Here is a 24,027-nt window from a genome sequence, read left to right as displayed (position 1 = left end):
TTTACAACGAGAACGACAATGATCCGTGACGTTGCAGCGTCCTGGATAGCGATCTCGTTGTGTTTGACACGCAGCAGCGATCAGGATCCTGCTGTGACATCGCTGGTCGTAGCTGAAAGTCCAGAACTTTATTTGGTCGTCAGGTCGGCGTGATTCGTCATGTTTGACAGCAAAAGCAACGATGCCAGCAATGTTTTTTCACGGAGCTAACAACCAGCGAGAACAATAAGTACGTCACTGGATCGCTCCTGCATCGTTCTGGAGTTGCTTTGTTTGACATCTCTACAGTGACCTAACAGCGACGCTCCAGCAATCTAGTTTAGGTTGGATCGTTGTCTATATCGCTGGAGCGTCGCTAAATGTGACGGTACCTATAGTCTGGCAGCAAAATGGCCGCTGCTTTACTGCCCTGCAGTCAGCGCTTAGCGCTCACACAGGGTTAATGCCAGTGTTAACGGACAGCGGTATAATGCACTCCGTTAAACAGCTATTAACCCTGTGACCAACCTTTTACTATTTCAATAGTAAAACGATCTAGAGTTACAAATAATAATAATAATAAAAAAAAAGGTTATTCTCACCTACCGACGTCGCGCTGTCCTCAGCAGTGCAAGCGGCAGGTTCCGATGCCAAGGATGCTATGCGTGAAGGAACTGCCGTGATGTCACGGTCATGTGACCGCGACGTCATCACAGGCCCTGCGCTCATACCAACCCTGGGACCGGAAGCTGCCGCGTGCACCGCACACAGGCGCCAGCACTTCAAGAGGCCTTCGGAGGGTGAGTATATGTTTATTTTTTATTTTAAGTATTTTTTAACCACGCATATAGTGCCCACATTGCTATATACTACGTGGGCTGTGTCACATACTGCGTGGGCTCCGTTATATACTACATCTCTGCTATATACTATATAGCTGGGCAATATACAACATGACTGTGCAATATACAATGTGGCTGTGCAATATACTATGTGCTCTGTGTTATATACTACGTAGCTGTGCAATATACTACAGTATATGGCTGTGTCGGTTCTGTTATATACTACGTCGACTGTGCAATATACTACGTGGCTCTGTTATATACTACATGGCTGTGCAATATACTACGTAGCTATGCAATATATGTGCCTCTACAATATACTACGTGGCTATGTTATATTCTACGTCGCTGACCAATATACTACATAGCTGCGCAATACACTACATAGCTGTGCAATACACTACGTGACTGTTATATACTACGTGGCTGTGCAATATACTATGTGGCTATGTTATATACTACGTGGCTCTGCTATATAATACATAGCTGTGCAATACACTACGTGACTGTGTTATATACTACGTGGCTGTGCAATATACTGGGTGGCTATGTTATATACTACATGGCTCTGCTATATACTACGTGGCTGACCAATATACTACATACCTGTGCAATACACTACGTGGCTATGTTATATACTACGTGGTTGTGTTATATACCATGTAGCTCTGTTCTATACTACGTACGCTGTGTTACATACTACGTAGCTGTTATATACTACGTCGGTTGTGTTATATACTACCTCACTGTACAATACAGTACGTAGCCTGTGCTGTATCCTACCTACATATTCTAGAATACCCGACACATTAGAATTGGGCCACCATCTAGTAACAGTATAGTCTCCAAAATGAATAAACACTCAAAATGCACTGCTCCAAATTATTAGGCACAGTAGAATTTCTATACATTTGATATGTTTTAAAGAACTGAAAATCCTCATTTGTGGAACTTGCAGCATTAGGAGGTCACATTCATTGAACAAAAAAGCTATTTAACTCCAAACCATCCTAACAGGCCAAGTTGCATGTTAACATAGGACCCCTTCTTTGATATTACCTTCACAATTCTTGCATCTATTGAACTTGTGAGTTTTTGGAGAGTTTCTGCTTGTATTTCTTTGCATAAAGACAGAATAGCCTCCCAGAGCTGATGTTTTGATGTGAACTGCCTCCCACCCTCATAGATCTTTTGGTGATAATACTCCAAAGGTTCTCTATAGGGTTGAGGTCAGGGGAAGATGGTGGCCACACCAGGAGTTTGTCTCATTTTATGCCCATAGCAGCCAATGACTCAGAGGTATTATTTGCAGCATGAGATGGTGCATTGCCATGCATGAAGATGATTTTGCTCCTGAAGGCACGTTTCTGCTTTTTATACCATGGAACAAAGTTGTCAGTCAGAAACTCTATATACTTTGCAGAGGTCATTTTCACACCTTCAGGAACCTTAAAGGGCCCTACCAGCTGTTTCCCCATGATTCTGGCCCAAAACATGACTATTCCAACTCCTTGTTGACGTCGCAGCCTTGTTGGGACATGGTGGCCATCCACCAACCATCCACTACTCCATCCATCTGGACCATCCAGGGTTGCTCGACACTCATCAGTAACCAAGACTGATTGAAAATTAGTCTTCATGTATGTCTGGGCCCACTGCAACCATTTCTGCTTGTGAACACTGTTTAGGGGTGGCCGAATAGTAGGTTTATGCACCACAGCAAGCCTTTGAAGGATCCTACACCTTGAGGTTTGAGGGATTCCAGAGGCACCACCAGCAGCTTCAAATAACTGTTTGCTGCTCTGTAATGGTATTTTGGCAGCTGCTCTCTTAATCCAATGAATTTGTCTGGCAGAAACGTTCCTCATTATGCTTTTATCTGCATGAACTCTGTCTGTGCTCTGTTTCAGTCACAAATCTCTTCACAGTATGATGATCACTCTTAAGTTTTTGTGAAAAATCTAATGTTTTCAAACCTTGTCCAAGGAATTGCACTATTTAACGCTTTTCAGCAGCAGAGAGATCCTTTTTATTTCCCATATTGCTTGAAACCTGTGGCCTGCTTAATAATGTGGAACATCATTTTTAAGTAGTTTTCCTTTAATTAGAATCACCTGGAAAACTAATTATCACATGTATTTAAGATTGATTTCTGTGATCCATTGAGCCCTGAGACAATACCATCCAGGAGTTTATTTGAAAAACAAAACAATTAAATCTTTATGACACTAAAATCCAATTTGCATAATAATTTGGAACATGGTGTAAAGATCGCTGTCAATCACTAGCAGGACTGCCCACAGGACTAATATGCAGTAGTTTGTAGTTGTTGTTTAACCTGTATTTGCAGTTGTCCGTTAATGAGATTCTTGTGCTTTTGGGCGGCCTGTGGGGGGGGGGGGTCTATTTTTGGAGCTTTCTGAACCTTCAGTGACCTGCCTCCAATCGTAAATACTGCACTTGCACAGTTAAAATTGTGGCCTTTAAAAACAAAAAATAAAATATATATATGACTACAGCAAAATGGTGTTGGCAGCGGCACATGCGCAGTAGCATCAATAGCTTGCAGAGCATCAAAAAAAAAGGCCGCACAGACCACGAGAATGTCATTAACTGAAAACTACAAATAGAGATTAAACAACAACCACAAGACAGATTTTATCAACCAAGGTATCACTTTAATCAGTGTAACAGCGCCAATCTGACGTCATCATGTCTGATGACAGGTTAGCTTTAAAATAAGTTATGGAAGCAGAGTTCTCTTCCTAGCAGCGTCCTCAACATAGCCTGTAAAAAATAATTTATATAGAGTAACAAAAGTTGATTTCTCAGCAAGGCATTTGATATGAGGCATACAGGTATGACTTTTTCAACAGTCTATAGCCTGTATGCCCATATTAATAGTTTATAGATCTAGATCCCATAGAATGTAAGTCCGCAAGGACAGGGTCCTTTCCTCTCTGTACCAGTCTGTCACTGTAAACCTGTTTACTGTAAACTATCTATAACCCTGTATGTAACCCCTTTCTCATGTACAACACCATGGAATTAATGGTGCTATATAAATATATAATAATATTAATAATAATAGTAGATAGGTCAAATGTGGTTACAGATGCCCTTTAAAGCACTTAATTCAATGATGTGTCACTTATTAAGCTGTGTGCTGTTTAATTACAATTAAGGCTTTATCAATAGGAAATCATTGCCGAGACTAGATGCTTTCTGCAAAGTCGTCCGACTGCTCCCTCCTGTGATAATCAACTCACTATCAATAGACAATGCGCAGAGAGAGCCCAGTGTGGGTGGAGTTAGTTTTCTCAGCTCTGCTGCATTCTACATGGAAGAACTCGGATTGTGTCACAACTTATGCACCTGGTAAACTGTTGTACATAGTTGTAATCATGGTCTATTTTTTATCATTACACTGCACTCAAATGAGGTAGGAAAAACCTGGTGACAAATTCCCTTTAAAATTAAACATTTATTCAGCTTCCTATTAACGTTTTACCTGCAAGCTCTTAGGCCTCTTACTTTGGGAACATCACACAGTCTACCAGTAGCTTTCAATCCCATGGTTCCAACCACATGATCTCGAACATATTGTCTGTAAGGCAAAATCAAATTACTAGCAAAAGAGAAAATGATAAGTACTGTTGAAAGTCTACAAATAGTTATATATTGTACATGATGACCTCACTAACTGCACTTCTGATGTATTGGTACTGTTACAGAACCCCAAGCACCAAGAATATGTTATGCTATATATATATTCTGTATAATAGTTTCCATGTGAAATGCATCAGTCCACAGGCTGCGCCCCTAGACAAGATATTCTCTTTCTGACTTCCCCCACCTTTGTAATTCCCACAGTAAATACCAGCAGGCTCCGGCCCCCTGCGGCTATTGTAATGTATGTCTGGCCTGTTTTTCTATTGGCCTGTCCTGTGTATCTGTGTTATATATTCTGTGTGTTGTAAATAAAGTGTGTTCTTTTAGACTGGAAATACCTGGAGTAGCAGTCAGCTTTTATATGCTCCCATGTAATCAAGAAATTCTAGCCAGCGTCCTTCATTCAGAATCCAGCATAGCAGAGTGGACCTCCTGAAACACGGGGGGTGCTGTAAGAAGTACTACAGCACAGTAGACCCCGTTACAGGTACTTCTTAAGTGGAGTTGATAGGCCATTTACTTGTGTTCCGCTTGTAACTAGTATTGAGCAATACCGCAGCATGTATTTTGGAAAGCCCATCACCACATTTGTGCGTTTGAATGACTGGATACTCTGGCAGGTGGGACAAAAGCTGCAGTCCACTGAGGAAAAGTCATTGGACTAATGGTGAAAAGTCCACCCAGTGTAAAGTCTCTTTGGAGCAGATATCCTCTTCCTATTTTGTCCTTATTTAACCCCTTAACGATCGGCGATATTCATAAAAACGACTGCAGCTAAGGGGCCTTATATCCTCGTCGTCGATTTAAAATCGGGAATAATGATGTAGGGGCCCACAGAGTCGGAAAATCTCCAGGGTCTTGGCTACCGGGAGTAGCCGAGATCCCAGAGAACATGGTAACGAAAAAAAAAAAGTGGGTCCACTGTTACAATGATTTCCCTCCCTTCTGACATGATTTAAATTTCAAAGGAGAGAGAAAATGTCCCGGGAGACCCCTTGATACCTTCGCCATCCTTGGGCTCTCCTGACCCGTCCCCCAACCCTCTTCAAAAAATGGTGGCAGATCTGCCGGCAGGTACCCGGCAACAATAGGAAATTTTCCTATTGGTTCATTTTGATCATTGTAATATATCCTATCACAGTGATCATAAGAAAAAATATAGTAATAAAATCCCCCATTGTCACCCCCTTCGCTAGATAAAAATTATATAATAAAAAAATTATTTTTTTCCATTCTTTCCAGTTGGGGTTAGGGTGAGAAAGTAAAAAAATAAAATAAAAAAAGATGACGATATGACGGCTAGTGTTGAGTGCAAGTGCTCGCTAATAGAGTTTGCATCGGGTGCTTGGAAATGCACAGAGTACCGCAGATCCCAGATGGTTTTTTTTTTTGTGTCTAACAGCTGCAAAACAGGCAGGGAGTAAACTCTAGCATGTCACTCGAGCACCCAATACAAACGAAGTAGCTAGCACTTGTGTTCAACACCAATGAAGTATTATTCAATATAACGACCTAATGTTATCAAACTCTGTCGTACCTGTGGGTTCAAAATGCTCACTATACCCCTGGATACAATCCTTGAAGGGTGTGGTTTCAAAAAAATGGGGTTACTTGTAGGGGGATTCGAATGTTTAGGCATATCAAGGGCTCTACAAATGCGACATGGCGTTCGATAATTGTTCCAGCAAATTTTACGTTCAGAAAGTGAAATGGTGCTCCTTCCTTTCCGAACTCTCCCTTGCGCACAAACAGTAAATTTCCTCACAAATGGGTTATCAGCATGCCATGTTACCCTTGTGAAAAAATAAAACCATTTGGTAAAGAATTTTTTATGAAAAAAAGTTAAATGTTAATTTTTTCTTCCACATTGGCTTTTGTTCTCATGAAACACCATAAACTTTTTGAATGTGGTTTTCAACACCTTGAGGGGTGTAGTTTTTAGAATGGTGTCACTTGTTAGTACTTTCTGTCATAAAGACACCTCAAAGTCACTTCAAATGTGATGTGGTCCCTAAAATAAATGGTTTTGTTAACCCCTTTCTGACATCAGACATACGGCTGCGCGGGTGTTGTGCGGGTGATCGCAGCCGGGTGTCAGTGTCATGCACCATTCCCGGCACTTTAATCCCGAAATACTGCGATCGAACAAGATGGCAGTATTCCTGGAGTCGCCAGCCCCTCTGCCTTTTGATTGGAGACCCCGAGGCGTGATATGAGGTTCCAATCATTGCCATGGTGACCTGATGTCGTCATGACAACATCCAGTTTACCAGAGCTAGGAAAATTGCTTGATCATGTGCAGTGCAGCATCAGCAACTTTCCCTGTCAGTGCAGAATCGACAGTTTGTACAGCATTGAGATACTGCTGCGCAGCAACTCAATCCACAAAACAAGGAAGCCCTCACTCAGGTCCATCATCTGTTAACGGAAATATAGGAGGCTTCTACATTACTGGTAGCACAAAAGCTGTGGGAAAGCAAAATGGCTCCATAACCCTCCAAAAGAAATTCAGCAAATTCTACTCGAGATTTTCAGCCCACTTTTTTGGGCTGAAAGTCCCCCTCTCGGCTTGTGCTCGAGTCATACGCAGGGGTCGGCAGGAGGAGGGGGAGCAGGGGCTGTGAAATTATACATACCTACTCCTGGCGCGGTTCCTGCAGGTCCCTGGCTTCCCCGGCGCCGGCAGCAGCAGATTCTTCCTGTACTGAGCGGTCACATGGTACCGCTCATTACAGTAATGAATATGCTGCTCAACCTCCCATAGAGGTGGAGCCGCATATTCATTACTGTTATGAGAGGTAACAGTGACCGCTCAGTACAGGATGAAGCTGCGGCGTCGGAGACAGCGCCAGGAGCAGGTAAGTATAACGGGGAGGGGAGCGCTGCGCGATAGTCACCTGCTCCTCGTTCTGGACGTCGCTCTGTCTTCAGCAGTGATGCTCAGGTCAGAGGGCGCGGTGATGTAGTTAGTGCGCGCCCTCTGCTGAACGTCAGTGTGGAAGATGGAGCTGCATCGGCACAAGGAGCAGGTAACTATTGAAAGTGCCGGGGGCCTGAGCGACGGAGAGGTGAGAATGTGATTTATTTTTTTTTATCGCAGCAACAGCAAATGGGCCATGTGTCTGTATGGAGCATCTATGGGGCCATAACGTTTGTGCAGCACTATATGGGGCCATAACATTTGTGCAGCACTATATGGGGCCATAACATTTGTGCAGCACTATATGGGGCCATAACATTTGTGCAGCACTATATGGGGCCATAACGTTTGTGCAGCACTATATGGGGCCATAACGTTTGTGCAGCACTATATGGGGCCATAACATTTGTGCAGCACTATATGGGGCCATAACATTTGTGCAGCACTATATGGGGCCATAACGTTTGTGCAGCACTATATGGGGCCATAACGTTTGTGCAGCACTATATGGGGCAAGTGTATGTATGGGGCCATAATTAACGTTTGTGGAGCATTACGGTATATAGGGCAAGTGTCTTTATGGAGCATCTTATGGGGCCATAATCAGCATTTGTGCAGCATTATATTGGGCAAATGTGTCTATGGAGCATCTTATGGGGCCATTAATAACCTTTATACAGGATTATATGAGGCATATTTTAATATGGAGCATCTTATGGGGCCCATTATAAACTGTATGGAGCATTATATGGGGCTCCTGATTCAATATGGATATTCAAAAACACTTAACCTACTGATGTCTCAATTAATTTTACTTTTATTGGTATCTATTTTTACTTTTGACATTTACCGGTAGCTGCTGCATTTCCCACCCTAGGCTTATACTCGAGTCATTAAGTTTTCCCAGTTTTTTGTGCAAAATTAGGGGGGTCGGCTTATACTCGAGTATATACGGTATATGGTGCAATTTTTATTGTCGTTTATTGAGGCCAAAATACAATTTTTGTGAGAAAAATGTGATTTTATTTCTTTCACGGCTCAACTTTATGAACTTCTGTGAATTACCTGGGGGTTCAAGGTGCTGACCATGCATTTAAATACATTCCTTGAGGGGTCTAGTTTCCAAAATTGGGTCACTTGTGGGGGATGGATTTTCACTGTTTAGGCACATCAGAGGCTCTCCAAATGCAACATGGCGTCAGTCAATTGTTGCAGCAAATCTTGCATTCAAAAAGTCAAATGGCGATCCTTGCATTCCGAGCGCCCAAACAGTGGTTTTCTCCTTTCCGCTAGTAAACCCCTTCAGTAAACAAGGTAAAATAAATTAATAAAAAGCAGGTAAAAAAAACTATGCTTTATCATCATGCCACCGAACAAAAAGTGGAATAAAACATTTTCAAAAAGAAATGTATAAATAAAAATGTTACCACTGAAATCTATGGTTGAGCGACTAACTTTTTTAGGATCGAGTCGGGTTTTGCGACCCGAAGTCGGGTCGCGTGAAATCGGCTGATTAATGCGAAAAGTCTTGGATCGAACGAAACACGAAACCCAATGCAAGTCAATGGGGAATCAAAGTCGGCAGTGAGTGGAGGACAGAAAAACACCTACTGTGCTCATTTTTATGCCAAAAACATCAATTCTTATTTCTTAAGCTTTTCAATCTTAATTTACTTTATAATAATAGTTAGGCATTGAAAACAGGGGGTCATTTGGCTAAAGTTGTGGGGAGTAGGGCTGGCTCAAGATTTTAGTGGGACCAGGAAACGCGGACTACATCACGTCGGTGGAGCAGGGAGAGGTAAGTATTGAAACTTTGCAAGTGCTGTGATCCCGAGCAAGCAGGGGGGCCCACTCTTTCGCATTGGCACTGGCACAGGGCCCCTCAAAGTACGGCGGTGTGTTTGACGGCGGGGGCGCCTCCCACCGGCAGAGACACTTTTGTGTACTATGAGGGGCCCTGTGCCAGTGACGTCGCCAACGAGTATGCCCCCCCACCTGATGAAGGAACCTGCACTTTCATCTGCACCTTCCTCTTTTTCCCCGTGTAAGGCGGTATAGTATGCGGGAAGGTAAACCTGACTTTCAGCAGGGTCAGATTCTGGCTGTGTAGAGTGCAAGGGAAATGTAGTGGTCTGGGTCAATGTACCAGCAGACTCATGTAGCAGTGGCTGGCCAATGGGCAGGAGGAGGAGGAAACACAGATATAGTCCCAAAGAATAAAGTAGGCTAAATGCAGTTCAAAATTGGTAACAGGACTAAACAGGCGGCATAGCTTTGTTCAGTGGCGGAAAACTGTAATGAGTGGCAGACACAGTTAGTAGGCCCAAGTAATAAAGTGGGCCAAATGAAGTTCAAAATTGGTAACAGGAGTAAACAGGCGGCACAGCTTTGTTCAGTGGAGAACAACAAGCAGCGGCAGACACCGTTACTACGCCAAACCAAACCAGTAGCCCAAATGCAGTGTAATATCTGATATAGCCCGAAAGCCAGAAGATTGAAGCTCACCTTTGTAAATTGGAGGAGAACACCAAGCAGCCGCAGACACCATTAGTATGCCCAAACAAACCAGTAGCCCAAAATTCAGTGTAATATGTGATGTAGGCCGAAAGCCTGAAGATTGAAGCTCAGCTTTGTAAAGTGCAGAACACCAAGCAGCCGCAGACACCGCTAGTAGGCCCAACCAAACAAGTAGGCCAAATGCAGTGTAATATTTGATATAGGCTGAAAACCTGTAAATTTAAGATCACCTTTATTCTGTGGAGAACACCAAGCTGCGGCTCACACCATTTGTAGGCCCAACCAAAGAAGTAGGCCAAATGCAGTTAAATATCTGACACCAGATGAAAATTGAGGCTCAGCTTTGTTCACTTGAGTAATGGGAGGCAGACACAGTTAGTAGGCCTTAATGAGTAAGTAGGCAAAATGCAGTTCAAAATAGGTAAGTGGAGTACACAGGCGGCATAGCTTTGTAAAGCGGAGGACAGTTGTAATGTGTGGCACGGTCAGACAGGCAGACAGAGGCCTAAAATAAAAAAGTAGGCTAATGTCAGTTTAAAATGTGTTTGAGTAGTACACAGGCGGCATAGCTTCGTAAAGTGGAGGACAGTTGTAATGTGTGGCATGGACAGGCAGACAGAGGCCTAAAATAAAAAAAGTTGGCACAATGCGGTTCTAAACTGCTACCAGGACTAACCCAGCGGCCTAACTTGTTTCAGGGGGGGAAGGTTTGTAGCATGTGCAGTGTGGAGTTCCACCTTGTTGCCATGTCGATTATTAGGCAGTGCTGGGGAAGATTCAGCAATCGCTGATGGTTAAGCATATGGCTGGAGTGTACGGGCGACCGGCGGATGTGGGAGCAAAGTCTGCGCACCTTCAGGAGCAGGGCTGGTAAATCTGGGTAATTCTTGAGGAAGCACTGCACCACCAGGTTCAATGTTTGAGCCAGGCAAGGTATGTGTTTCAGTTCTGAAAGGGCTATGGCAGCCATAAAATTCCTTCCATTATCACGGACTACCTTGCCTGCCTCAAGATGTACACTGCTCAGCCATGACTGAGTTTCTTGCTGCAAGTACTCGGCCAGTACTTCCGCGGTGTGTCTGTTGTCACCCAAACACTTCATTTGCAGCACAGCCTGTTGACGCTTCCCACTAGCTGTTCCATAATTGGAACCCAAGGGTGCAACACTGGCAGCTGCAGATGGAGTGGTTGTGCGACTGCGCTCTGTGGACGAGCTTTCACTTCTGGAGGAGGAGGAGGAGGAGGAGCAGCAAACGCCTACAGCCAACTGTTTCCTAGACCGTGGGCTAGGCAGAACTGTGCCTGTATTGTTGTCCCCTGTGGACCTTGCATCCACCACATTAACCCACTGTGCGGTAATGGACACGTAACGTCTCTGGCCATGCCTACTGGTCCATGCATAAGTTGTGAGGTGCGCCTTTCTACTGACCGATTGCCTGAGTGGACAATGCGTTCTTTGACATGTTCGTGTAGTGCTGGGATGGCTTTTCTCGCAAAGAAGTGTCAACTGGGTAAATCATAGCGTGGTACTGCATAGGCCATCAGGGCTTTGAAAGCCTCGCTTTCAACCAAACGGTAGGGCATCATCTCTAACGAGATTAGTTTAGCTATGTAGCCGTTCAAACCCTGTGTACGCGGATGAGAGGAAGAGTACTTTCTTTTCCTATCGAGAGTCTCTTGTAGGCTGAGCTGGACTGGAGAGTTGCATATGGTGGAACTAGCGGGGGGGGGGGGGGGGGGGGAGGTGTGCGGTGGACATGGCTGATTGAGAGAGGCTTAGCGATGGTATTCTTAATGTGTTTCATTTCAAAAACCTGACCTGCACATCCAAACATAGACTGAGTGTGAACAGGTGCTGAACCCAGAGTCGCCAACTCGTATATAGTTAAGTAAAAAGGGCAGCACACTGCAGCGCCAAAACATGCAAACTTGAAAACACGAAATTTGAACTGCATTACTGCACTAGAAATATGAAAAATGAGAGCTTTTAGCGCATAAAAATGGCCATATTTATGTGTACCTCGTAGCCACTTTACGGCATCTCTCTTATACGAGGTCCTACGCTTGACCTACCTCGCTGAGAATAAATGTCTCCATCTGAATGGGTACATGTGAAACCTCTTCTTGGACTCAAATTCTCACTCTCTGTGGAGGGGTATGGGACCTACTATAATTAAAACACCTGTGGCTAGGAGGCGGGGAGTGCACGATCAGAAGGCTAAAGAATACATTTCAAAAACCTGACCTGCACATCCAAACATAGACTGAGTGTGAACAGGTGCTGAACCCAGAGTCGCCAACTCGTATATAGTTAAGTAAAAAGGGCAGCACACTGCAGCGCCAAAACATGCAAACTTGAAAACACGAAATTTGAACTGCATTACTGCACTAGAAATATGAAAAATGAGAGCTTTTAGCGCATAAAAATGGCCATATTTATGTGTACCTCGTAGCCACTTTACGGCATCTCTCTTATACGAGGTCCTACGCTTGACCTACCTCGCTGAGAATAAACATCTCCATCTGAATGGGTATATGTGAAACCTCTTCTTGGACTCAAATTCTCACTCTCTGTGGAGGGGTATGGGACCTACTATAATTAAAACACCTGTGGCTAGGAGGCGGGGAGTGCACGATCAGAAGGCTAAAGAATACATTTCAAAAACCTGACCTGCACATCCAAACATAGACTGAGTGTGAACAGGTGCTGAACCCAGAGTCACCAACTCGTATATAGTTAAGTAAAAAGGGCAGCACACTGCAGCGCCAAAACATGCAAACTTGAAAACACGAAATTTGAACTGCATTACTGCACTAGAAATATGAAAAATGCGCTAAAAGCTCTCATTTTTCATATTTCTAGTGCAGTAATGCAGTTCAAATTTCGTGTTTTCAAGTTTGCATGTTTTGGCGCTGCAGTGTGCTGCCCTTTTTACTTAACTATATACGAGTTGGCGACTCTGGGTTCAGCACCTGTTCACACTCAGTCTATGTTTGGATGTGCAGGTCAGGTTTTTGAAATGTATTCTTTAGCCTTCTGATCGTGCACTCCCCGCCTCCTAGCCACAGGTGTTTTAATTATAGTAGGTCCCATACCCCTCCACAGAGTGAGAATTTGAGTCCAAGAAGAGGTTTCACATGTACCCATTCAGATGGAGACGTTTATTCTCAGCGAGGTAGGTCAAGCGTAGGACCTCGTATAAGAGAGATGCCGTAAAGTGGCTACGAGGTACACATAAATATGGCCATTTTTATGCGCTAAAAGCTCTCATTTTTCATATTTCTAGTGCAGTAATGCAGTTCAAATTTCGTGTTTTCAAGTTTGCATGTTTTGGCGCTGCAGTGTGCTGCCCTTTTTACTTAACTATATACGAGTTGGCGACTCTGGGTTCAGCACCTGTTCACACTCAGTCTATGTTTGGATGTACAGGTCAGGTTTTTGAAATGTATTCTTTAGCCTTCTGATCGTGCACTCCCCGCCTCCTAGCCACAGGTGTTTTAATTATAGTAGGTCCCATACCCCTCCACAGAGAGTGAGAATTTGAGTCCAAGAAGAGGTTTCACATGTACCCATTCAGATGGAGACGTTTATTCTCAGCGAGGTAGGTCAAGCGTAGGACCTCGTATAAGAGAGATGCCGTAAAGTGGCTACGAGGTACACATAAATATGGCCATTTTTATGCGCTAAAAGCTCTCATTTTTCATATTTCTAGTGCAGTAATGCAGTTCAAATTTCGTGTTTTCAAGTTTGCATGTTTTGGCGCTGCAGTGTGCTGCCCTTTTTACTTAACTATATACGAGTTGGCGACTCTGGGTTCAGCACCTGTTCACACTCAGTCTATGTTTGGATGTGCAGGTCAGGTTTTTGAAATGTATTCTTTAGCCTTCTGATCGTGCACTCCCCGCCTCCTAGCCACAGGTGTTTTAATTATAGTAGGTCCCATACCCCTCCACAGAGAGTGAGAATTTGAGTCCAAGAAGAGGTTTCACATGTACCCATTCAGATGGAGACGTTTATTCTCAGCGAGGTAGGTCAAGCGTAGGACCTCGTATAAGAGAGATGCCGTAAAGTGGCTACGAGGTACACATAAATATGGCCATTTTTATGCGCTAAAAGCTCTCATTTTTCATATTTCTAGTGCAGTAATGCAGTTCAAATTTCGTGTTTTCAAGTTTGCATGTTTTGGCGCTGCAGTGTGCTGCCCTTTTTACTTAACGGTATTCTTAATGTGGGCCTACCTACAGTGTTTCCAACCAAGAACCTTGCGATTCCCTGACTGTTTTGGCCTTGCGACAATACCTCCACATTTGCTACTGGTGGCGTCATAACTGGTTGGCTTCCAGTTAGGGAAGCAATGTTGCGTTGCTAACTAGCTTCAATAGGAGCAGGTGCACCAATGGTACGGGACGTTTGGTAGTTAGTCCATGCTTCCAAGTGCCTGCTGGTTAGATGTTTACGCATGCACGTTGTATTTACATTTAGAACATTCTGCCCTCTGCTAAAGGTCTTGGAGCATTTCTTACATATAACTTTGCACTGATCATTCGGATCTTGGTTAAAAAATTGCCACACTGCACTCGTCCTACTATGGAATACCTTTTCAGGCCTTGCACGCCGTGCTACTGCCGCTGGATTGCAACACTGTACTACACCTGTTGTGGTTGTTGACATACGTTTTGGGCCTGATTCGGGCCTGCCAGATGACAGCTGTTGCGATCATCCTCCTCTGCTTCTGAGCTACAGGCAGCGGCACTGTCTTCCCTCAATGGCTGCCAATCAGGGTCAACAACTGGGTCATCTATCACCTCCTCTTCAATGTCATGGGCACTGTCCTCTGTGTCACCGTGTAAGGTGCTATAGCGTTCGGGACTGGGCACCATAGTCTCATCAGGGTCAGATTCGGGCTCAGTACACTGCGAGGGCAAAGTTGTGATCTGAGTAAATGGAACAGCATAATAATCAAGCTGTGGCTGTGCATCTGTGCACTCCATGTCAGATTCTTCCTGTAATGGGCTTTTTACTATTTCCCTCTCTAACCCAGGCACAGTATGTGTAAAGAGCTCCATGGAGTAAAGTGTAGTGTTGCCTGTGGCATCCTTCACTTTTGTTTTGGGTGAAGGACACAAGGAAGCAACTTTTTCCAGACATGGAGCATCCACTGACGACTCGCCGGTTTTAGATTTCGAAGCTTCTGAAGAGGAGGTGAAAGAGCTGGAGGCTGAGTCAGCAAGGAAAGACGAAACTTGTTCCTGCTGCTCGAGCTTTAAAACCTGTTTTCCTACTCCCAGATAAGGGAGCCTTCGAGGCCTTGTGTAGCCAGACGATGACGCTGCCTCCACACCTCGAGCCTTTGGTGCTATCTTGCTTTTCCCAGTACCACCAGATGCTCCACTACAACCCCCACCATCATTACCAGTTGGCAACGACCGCCCACGGCCTCTTCCACCAGACTTCCTCATTTTTGCTGAAATGTTACCAAAATAACAACTGTTATATGCTACTGTTAAACAAGGTTGAAGGTGTATATTAACTATTGAAGAATTTATATCTTCCTTTTTTGGCGGGAAGACAGCAGGAACAAACAGGCCCTGTGTATTACACAACACAATGTACAAGGCAGAATGTGGCTAGCAGATATACGCCAAACAGAACTCACGTAGATCCACTTAGTGGCAATTTAAAGCTCCCTTTTGTTTGTTGGGGGGAGACTGCAGGAAATAACAGGCCCTGTGCATTAGACCACACAATGGACAAGGCAGAACGTTGTTGGCAGATATACGCCAAACAGAACTCACGTTAATCCACTTGGTGGCAATTTAAAGCTCCCTTTTATTTTGTTTTTGTGGGAGACTGCAGGAAACAACAGGCCCTGTGTGTTAAACTATACACACTGTACAAATCAGAACGTGTGTGGCAGATATATGCCAAACAGAACTCACGTTAATCCACTTAGTGGCAATTTAAAGCACCCTTTTATTTTGTTTTTGTGGGAGACTGCAGGTAACAACGGGCCCTGTGTGTTAAACTATACACACTGTACAAATCAGAACGTGGGTGGCAGATATATGCCAAACAGAACTCACGTTAATCCACTTAGTGGCAATTTAAAGCAGCCTTTTTTTTGTGGGAGACTGCAGGAAAAAACAGGCCCTGTGTATGACAACACACAATGTAGAAGGCAGAACGTGGCTGCCAGATATATAAAAAAATACAAGGGCTGTAGTAGAATTTCAATCTCCCTACAATGATCAAAGGACAAGTATGGCAGCAATAAAAAGGACTGCTGCACACAAAAAGAGTGTGGACAAAGGAACAAGAGAACTGTGCAGAAAGAAGCAACAGGATTTTTGCTTTGAAAAAAGCAGTTGGTTTGCACAGCGGCGTACAAACAGCAATGCAGCTATCAGGGTGCCTTATAGGGCAGCCTAATAAGCTACAGCACTGATGCACCAAAAAAAAAAAAAAAACTCCACTGTCCCTGGAAAGAAAAGGTGGTGTTGGACAGTGAAAATCACTACAGCACAAGCGGTTTGGGGGTTACTATTCCCTGCCTAAGTATATCCGTGCTTCTGATGAAGCTGCAGCAACCTCTCCCTATGCACAGATCGGCAGAAGTAAGATGGCGGTCGGCGTGCACGCCCCTTTATAGCCCCTGTGACGCCGCAGAAAGCAAGCCAATCACTGCCATGCTCTTCTCTAAGATGGTGGGGACCGAGACCTATGTCATCATGCTGCCCACACTCTGCGTGCACCTTCATTGGCTGAGAAATGGCACTTAAAGCATCATACGAAACGCGACTTTGGCGCGCAGATCACCGACCTCATGGCCGATCCCAGTGTGGGATCGGGTCGGGTTTCACGAAACCCGACTTTGCGATTTATGAAAATGTCTGATCAGTTTCGCTCAACCCTGCTGAAATCATTTTGTTCCAAAAACAAGCTGCCATGCAGCTTCATCAGTGGAGAAAATAGTTACAAAAAAAGTCCAAATAACGTGATACAAAAATAATTATTTTTATACAAAATAGTTCTTATTGTGTACAAGCGCTAAGGGTATGTGCACATGTTGCGGATTTTGCTGCGTATCCACAGCGGTTTTGACGCTGCGGATTCGCAGCTGTTTTCCATGAGTTTACAGTACCATGTAAACCTATGGAAAACAAAATCCGCAGTGCACATGCTGCGGAATAAACCGCGCGGAAACGTAGCGTTGTTTTTTCCGCAGCATGTCAATTGTTTGTGCAGATTCCGCAGCGGTTTACACCTGCTCCATAATAGTAATCCACAGGTGTAAAACCGCATGTGAAATCCGCACAAAAATAACAGTAAATCCGCGGCAATTCCGCTGGTAATCCACAGTGTGGTTTACCTGCGGATTTACCAAAATCAGTCCGGAAAAATCCGCAGGACTTTCCACAACGTGTGCACGTAGCCTAAAACATATAAAAAGGATATAAATGTGGTGTCACTGTAAATCGAACTGACCTGAAGAATAAAGCTGGCTTATCAATTTTACCACACACTGAACAGGATTAAAAAAAAAATATATTCCTGAATTGCTGGTTTTTGTTAATTCTGCCTACCAAAAATCAGAATAGAAAGAGATAAAAATATATCATGTGTCCAAAAGTGGTACCAGGAAAAACGTCAACTCGTCTCGCAAAAAACAAACCCCAACATATCACTGTACAGGGGTAATATAAATAGTGATGTCACAATACAGGAGTAATATACATAGGACCATGGTCTGGCTCCTTAAAGGGAACCTGTCATCCCCCTCATGCATTTGTAACTAAAAGAGCCACCTTGTGAAGCACAAATGCTGCATTCTGACAAGGTGGCTCTTTTAGTTATGATGCTTGCACACGCTGAAATAATCACTTATAAAATGTTCCCCCTCTTACCCTGAAATCGCCAGGGAGGTGGGTCTTTCCTTCCTAATCAGACTCAGCACAGCCGTCACTCCACGCCTGTGCATGCCGGGCAACGCCTCCTCAGCGTTGTTTGAATCCTTCACGGAGCCTGCGCTGTGTTGTTAACCATTGGGCATGCGCAGCGAGCGCTGCACGTCCTTTGTCCTCATTTGCAGTCTAGCTGACTGCGCCTGTGCGGCCGCCCTGCCAGACATAAGACACTGCGGGGCGGGAACATTTAACTTTTTGGGGTGGGAACATTTAACTTTTTTCACTAAAAAATTACTTCACATCCAATTTGTTTTATTTTACTAAGTGTAACAGGAAAAATTGGACCCCAAAAGTAGTTGTACCATTTGTCCTGAGTGCGATGATATCACACATAGGCAGGTAAACCACTGTTTGGGCACATGGCAGAGCTCAGAAGGGAAGGAGCGCAGTTTGACTTTTCAAAGCAACATTGGCTGGAATTGAGATCGGACACCGCTAATCTTTTATTTCCCCAAGGTAACTGCAGAAATTGGACCTCAAAAGTTGTGCAATTTGTCCTGAGTATTCTGATACCCCATATGTAGGGGTAAACCACTGTTTGGGCGCATGACAGAGCTTGAAAGGGAAGGAGCTCCGTTTGACTTTTCAATGCAAAATTTACTGGAATTGAGATGGGACGCCATGTCGCGTTTGGAGAGCCCCTGATGTGCCTAAACAGTGGAAACCCCCCAATTCTAACTCCAACCCTAACTCTAATTCCAACCCTAACCCTAATCCCAACCCTAATTTTAGCCCCAACCCTAACCATAACTTGAGCCCTAACCCTAACTTTAGCCCCAACCCTATCTTTAGCCCCAACCGTAACCCTAACTTTAGCCCCAACCGTAACCCTAACTTTAACCCCAACCGTAACCCTAACTTTAACCCCAACCATAACCCTAACTTTAGCCCCAACCCTAACCCTAATGGGAAAATGGAAATACTGGTCATTACATACCGGTAATAGGATTTTACAGAGTCCACCACAGCACCCACCGAGAGAGGGGATCCACCCAATATCAGAACAGGAACTTACAGATTTAAAAGGGGGCGGTCCCTCTCGTCTCCTCAGCTGTGTTTCAGAGTAGGAGAGGAACCGTCAGATTAGCATACAATCATCTTCTAGGTTATACTACAAATTATTGTCACCTCTATAGAGTAACAGCTTTTTATAACACACTTCCCATAGAGTGCAGGAAATACCCAGAGTGAATAATTACGTGAATAGTACGTAATGACCGGTTTTCCTTTCGACACGACAGCACCCACCGGGAGGTGGATGACAGATCAAGTGTCTGTAAAAAGGGGAAGGTGACGACCATGTTGCCGCCCTACAAATCAAGTGAATGGAGACGTCCTCCTTTTCTGCCCATGAAGATGCCATGGCTCATGAAGAGTGCGCCCTCACTTCCTCTGGTGGGGATTCTCCTTTGGCAAAATACGCCAAGCAGATCGCATCTTTTATCCACCATGCAATGGTGCTCTTTGTGACACCAAACCCCTTTCTTCGACCCTGAAAGGAGACAACACCCTACTCTGTGTCCAAGCCAGAGTACTTTCTAAATACTCCAATACTGCTCTCTTTACTTCTAGAGTATGGAATTTTTGCTCCTCTGCCATAGCGGGATTATCAGAGAAGGACGGTAGATATATTTCTTGGCTTCTATGAAATTTAGAAGTAACTTTAGGAAAATAGGCTGGGTCTGGCTTTATAACTATTTTGTTTTGATAGACCCTTAAGGCTATGTTCACATATAGCGTCCTGTCCCTGCGGGTTCTCCCGCAGCAGATTTGATAAATCTGCAGGGCTGCGCTGCAGATTTATCGCGGTTTGTCCTGCAGGTTCCGCTGCGGGATTTTACCCCTACTATTGATGCTGCATATGCAGCAATATGCAGCATCAATAGTAATGTTAAAAATAATAAAATAATGATATACTCACCCTCTGACGTCCCGATCTCCGCGGCGCTGCAGGCGGCGGTCCGGTTCCAAAGATGCTGTGCAAGAAGGACCTTCGTGACGTCACGGTCATGTGACCGCGACGTCACCGCAGGTCCTGGTCGCATAGCAAACCTGAGACCGGACGGCCGCGTGCAGCGCTGAGACTTCAGAGGTAAGTATATCATTTTTTTATTTTAATTCGTTTTTTTTTACACAAATATGGTTCCCGGGGCCTGGAGGAGAGTCTTCTGTTGTGAATTCTGTGGCTGAATTTACTCCTGTGGTCACAAGTGGTACTGCAGCTTCTGAGCTTCCTCCCTCAGGTGTTCTGGTGAGCTCGTTGGCTGCTTTGTTATTTAACTCCGCCTGATTCTGTCTTCCTTGCTCCTTGTCAATGTTCCAGTGTTGGATCTGAGCTTCTGGATCTTTCCTGTGGCCTGCTGCTCTGCTTAGTTAAGTGCTTCTTTGCTTTTGTTGCTACTTTTTCTGTCCAGCTTGTCTATTCGTTTTGCTGGAAGCTCTGAGACGCAAAGGGTGTACCGCCGTGCCGTTAGTTCGGCACGGTGGGTCTTTTTGCCCCCTTTGCGTGGTTTTTTGCTTTAGGGTTTTTTGTAGACTGCAAAGTTCTCTTTGCTATCCTCGCTCTATCTAGAATATCGGGCCTCACTTTGCTGAATCTATTTCATCCCTACGTTTGTCTTTTCATCTTGCTAACAGTCATTATATGTGGGGGGCTGCCTTTTCCTTTGGGGTATTTCTCTGAGGCAAGTCAGGCTTGTTTTTCTATCTTCAGGCAAGTCAGCTCCTCAGGCTGTGCCGAGTTGCATAGGTAGTGTCAGGCGCAATCCACAGCTGCCTTTAGTTGTGTTTAGGATAGGTTCAGGTATTGCGGTCTACAGAGATTCCACGTCTCAGAGCTCGTTCTATTGTTTTTGGGTTATTGTCAGATCACTGTATGTGCTCGGATTGCTGGCACACTGTGTCACTGGATTGCCTACATAACAGTCTCCTCTTCTCCACCCCGGGTACCACCGGCACATTATCCGGGAAGTAAGCGGATCAATGCATTCCTATGGGTGCAGAATCGCTGCGATTCTGCACAAAGAAGTGACATGCTGCGGGTTGTAAACCGCTGCATTCCCGCGCGGTTTTTCCCGCAGCATGTGCACAGCAGTTTGCGGTTTCCATAGGGTTTACAGGTTACTGTAAACGCTATGGAAACTGCTGCGGACCCACAGCTGCAAAATCACTGCGGTTCCGCGGTAAAAACCGCAATGTGTGAACATAGCCTTAGAAAGGAGCATCCACTGATCATGCCTGGATATTACTGACCCGTCTTGTGGAAGTTTAAGGCAATCAACAAGGGGTTTTTTAAGGTCAAAACCTTAGTTGAGGCTGAGTCTAAAGGTACCGTCACACTTAGCGATGCTGCAGCGATACCGACAACGATCCGGATCGCTGCAGCGTCGCTGTTTGGTCGCTGGAGAGCTGTCACACAGACCGCTCTCCAGCGACCAACGATGCCGGTAACCAGGGTAAACATCGGGTAACTAAGCGCAGGGCCGCGCTTAGTAACCCGATGTTTACCCTGGTTACCATCCTAAAAGTAAAAAAAAACAAACACTACATACTTACCTACAGCCGTCTGTCCTCCAGCGCTGTGCTCTGCTCTCCTCCTGCACTGGCTGTGAGCACAGCGGCCGGAAAGCAGAGCGGTGACGTCACCGCTCTGCTTTCCGGCTGACCGACGCTCACAGCCAGTACAGGAGGAGTGCAGAGCACAGCGCTGGAGGACAGACAGCGGTAGGTAAGTATGTAGTGTTTGTTTTCTTTTAACTTTTAGGATGGTAACCAGGGTAAACATCGGGTTACTAAGCGCGGCCCTGCGCTTAGTTACCCGATGTTTACCCTGGTTACCAGTGAAGACATCGCTGAATCGGTGTCACACACGCCGATTCAGCGATGTCTACGGGGAGTCCAGCGACGAAATAAAGTTCTGGACTTTCTTCCCCGACCAGCGACAGCACAGCAGGGGCCTGATCGCTGCTGCCTGTCACACTGGACGATATCGCTAGCGAGGACGCTGCAACGTCACGGATCGCTAGCGATATCGTCTAGTGTGAGGGTACCTTAAGGGTTCGAAGGGCGACCTGTCAGATCATCTAGAACAAGGTTTAAATCCCATGGAGTAATCTAGGAGTACGCACCGGGTTACTGAGTTCACAGGCCTTTATGAATCTAGCGACTCATCTGTCTCCTGCTACTATATGGTTATATAGTGCACCTAGTGTGGACACCTGTACCCTAAGGGTATTAACAGATAACCCCCAATTCTCGGCCTTTCTGCAAAAATTCCAGAATTGCCGGAATGGGAACCTGATCTGACAGAGGTGCTGAGCGAAATAACACATTTTTTCCAGGTCTTAAAATAAATTTCAGTGGTAAACTTTTTCCGACTCATTAGTAATGTAGCAATCATAGTCTCTGAAAACCCTCTCAAATTCCATGCCGTCAAGTGGAGACCCTCCATCCGAAGATGACGGATTGGGCCTTGAGAGCGAAGCCCTGGGCTCGCTGGCAGCACCCAAGGGTTGGTCACTGACATTGCCCTTAGCCAGGAAAGCCAAGGCCTCCTGGGCCAGAAGGGGGCAATTAGTATCACCCTCCATCTCTCCTCCGTGATTTTCCTGAGTACTATCGGTATCAGACACATCAGGGGAAACGCATAGGCCAGAGTATAACCGGACCTGCAGGGAGTCTACTATATCTGGCTGGTCTGATGCTCGTAGAGACGCGAACCTCCTGACCTTCATGCTGTCTCGTAGCAAAAAGATCTATCTCTGGGAGGCCCCATAAGGCTACGTTCACATTAGCGTCATGCGACGCTGCGTCGTCGACGCACAATAACGCATGCGTCATGCGCCCCTATCTTTATAATTGGAAACGCATGCGTTGCGTTGTCGTGCGTTTTTGTAAAAACGCACGACGCATGCGTCGTTTCACCGCACCTGGGTGGCGTCGGAGACGCTACATGTTGCATTTATGTAGCGTCTAAAAAACGTATGCGTCACACTTGCGTCGCTCGTGCGTCGTCATTGCGTTACAATCTCCCATTGAAACCAATTGACAACGCACGAGACGCAAGTGCGTGCGTCGTGCGACGCATGCGTCGTTAAATAAAATTAAACAAAAAAGTGTCTAGACAGTGAAGACAGTGATAAAAACATCCCCCATATATAAAGAAAATGTTTGGATTGTTTGTCACTTCTGCTGCAGCATCTATAGGCAACACACCAGACCAGACTTCTTCATCTGCTGTCCAGAGATGTAAGTATAGAATGATTCTGTGCATTTTCTACATGTTTTATTTTTAAATTGTTTTTGCAAGTTGTGTATTATATTCTGCACTGTGGTTGTTTAAAGATATTGTTGTATTTTTAGTCTGGTTGTGATGTATGGCGTTGTAAAGGATGGCGTTTCATTGTCTCCGGCCTTGATTATTGTTCTTTCCAGGATAGATTTTTCTTTTCCATTTATTGGTTTGGTGGTGTTTTTTGTATTCAGTTGTGATGTTTTATTCTTGCGTTATATGATGGCATTTAATTGTCTCCGGCCATGTTGGTTTGATTGTAAAGTATGGTAGTATAGAATGATTCTGCGCCCTTTTATTAAATGTAATAATTTATATTGCAAGTTGTGTATTATGTTCTGCACTGTGGTTGTGTAAAGACATTGTTGTATGTTTCTGGTTGTGATGTATGGCGTTGTATGGCCTTTCATTGTCTCCGGCCCTGTCGGTTTTATTGTAAAGTATGGTAGTATAGAATGATTCTGCGCCCTTTTATTAAATGTAATAATTTTTATTGCAAGTTGTGTATTATGTTCTGCACTGTGGTTGTGTAATGACATTGTTGTATGTTTCTGGTTGTGATGTATGGCCTTTTATTGTCTCCGGCCCTGTCGGTTTTATTGTAAAGTATGGTGGTGTATCCAGGATTGCCGTTTCTGTCCTTAATTTTTGGGGGTTGTTAATTTTTTTTCTTTCAAAAATCTATTGTGTTTTTTGGGTTGCTCCGTGCATACTGTTCCAAATTTTTTTTTGATTTTTTAAATATAAATGTTTGCTTTTTTAATCAGTTTGGTATTTAAGGTCTTTATAATTTTTTTTTTTTTTTAATTTTTTTTTTAATTGTCACGTATGGCGGTATG

The 24,027-nt window shown here is 44.5% G+C and overlaps 1 protein-coding gene across 7 annotated transcripts in view; it reads right to left on the bottom strand.

Moving 5' to 3' along the window:
* Positions 1-24,027, bottom strand: part of SIRT6 (sirtuin 6) — a 293,306-nt gene that overhangs the window by 58,522 nt on the left and 210,757 nt on the right. For all 7 annotated transcript variants that reach the window (XM_069767854.1, XM_069767858.1, XM_069767852.1 and 4 more), the window contains one exon: positions 4,333-4,428. In XM_069767854.1, coding sequence (XP_069623955.1) covers positions 4,333-4,428 — 96 coding nt within the window. The remainder of the gene's footprint in view (positions 1-4,332; positions 4,429-24,027) is intronic.

The sequence above is a fragment of the Ranitomeya imitator genome, chromosome 1 (genome assembly GCF_032444005.1).
Source record: "Ranitomeya imitator isolate aRanImi1 chromosome 1, aRanImi1.pri, whole genome shotgun sequence".
NCBI classification, from domain to species: domain Eukaryota; kingdom Metazoa; phylum Chordata; class Amphibia; order Anura; family Dendrobatidae; genus Ranitomeya; species Ranitomeya imitator.
Note: the sequence above shows the minus strand (reverse complement) of the source record. Positions and strands in the feature narration are given on the sequence as shown.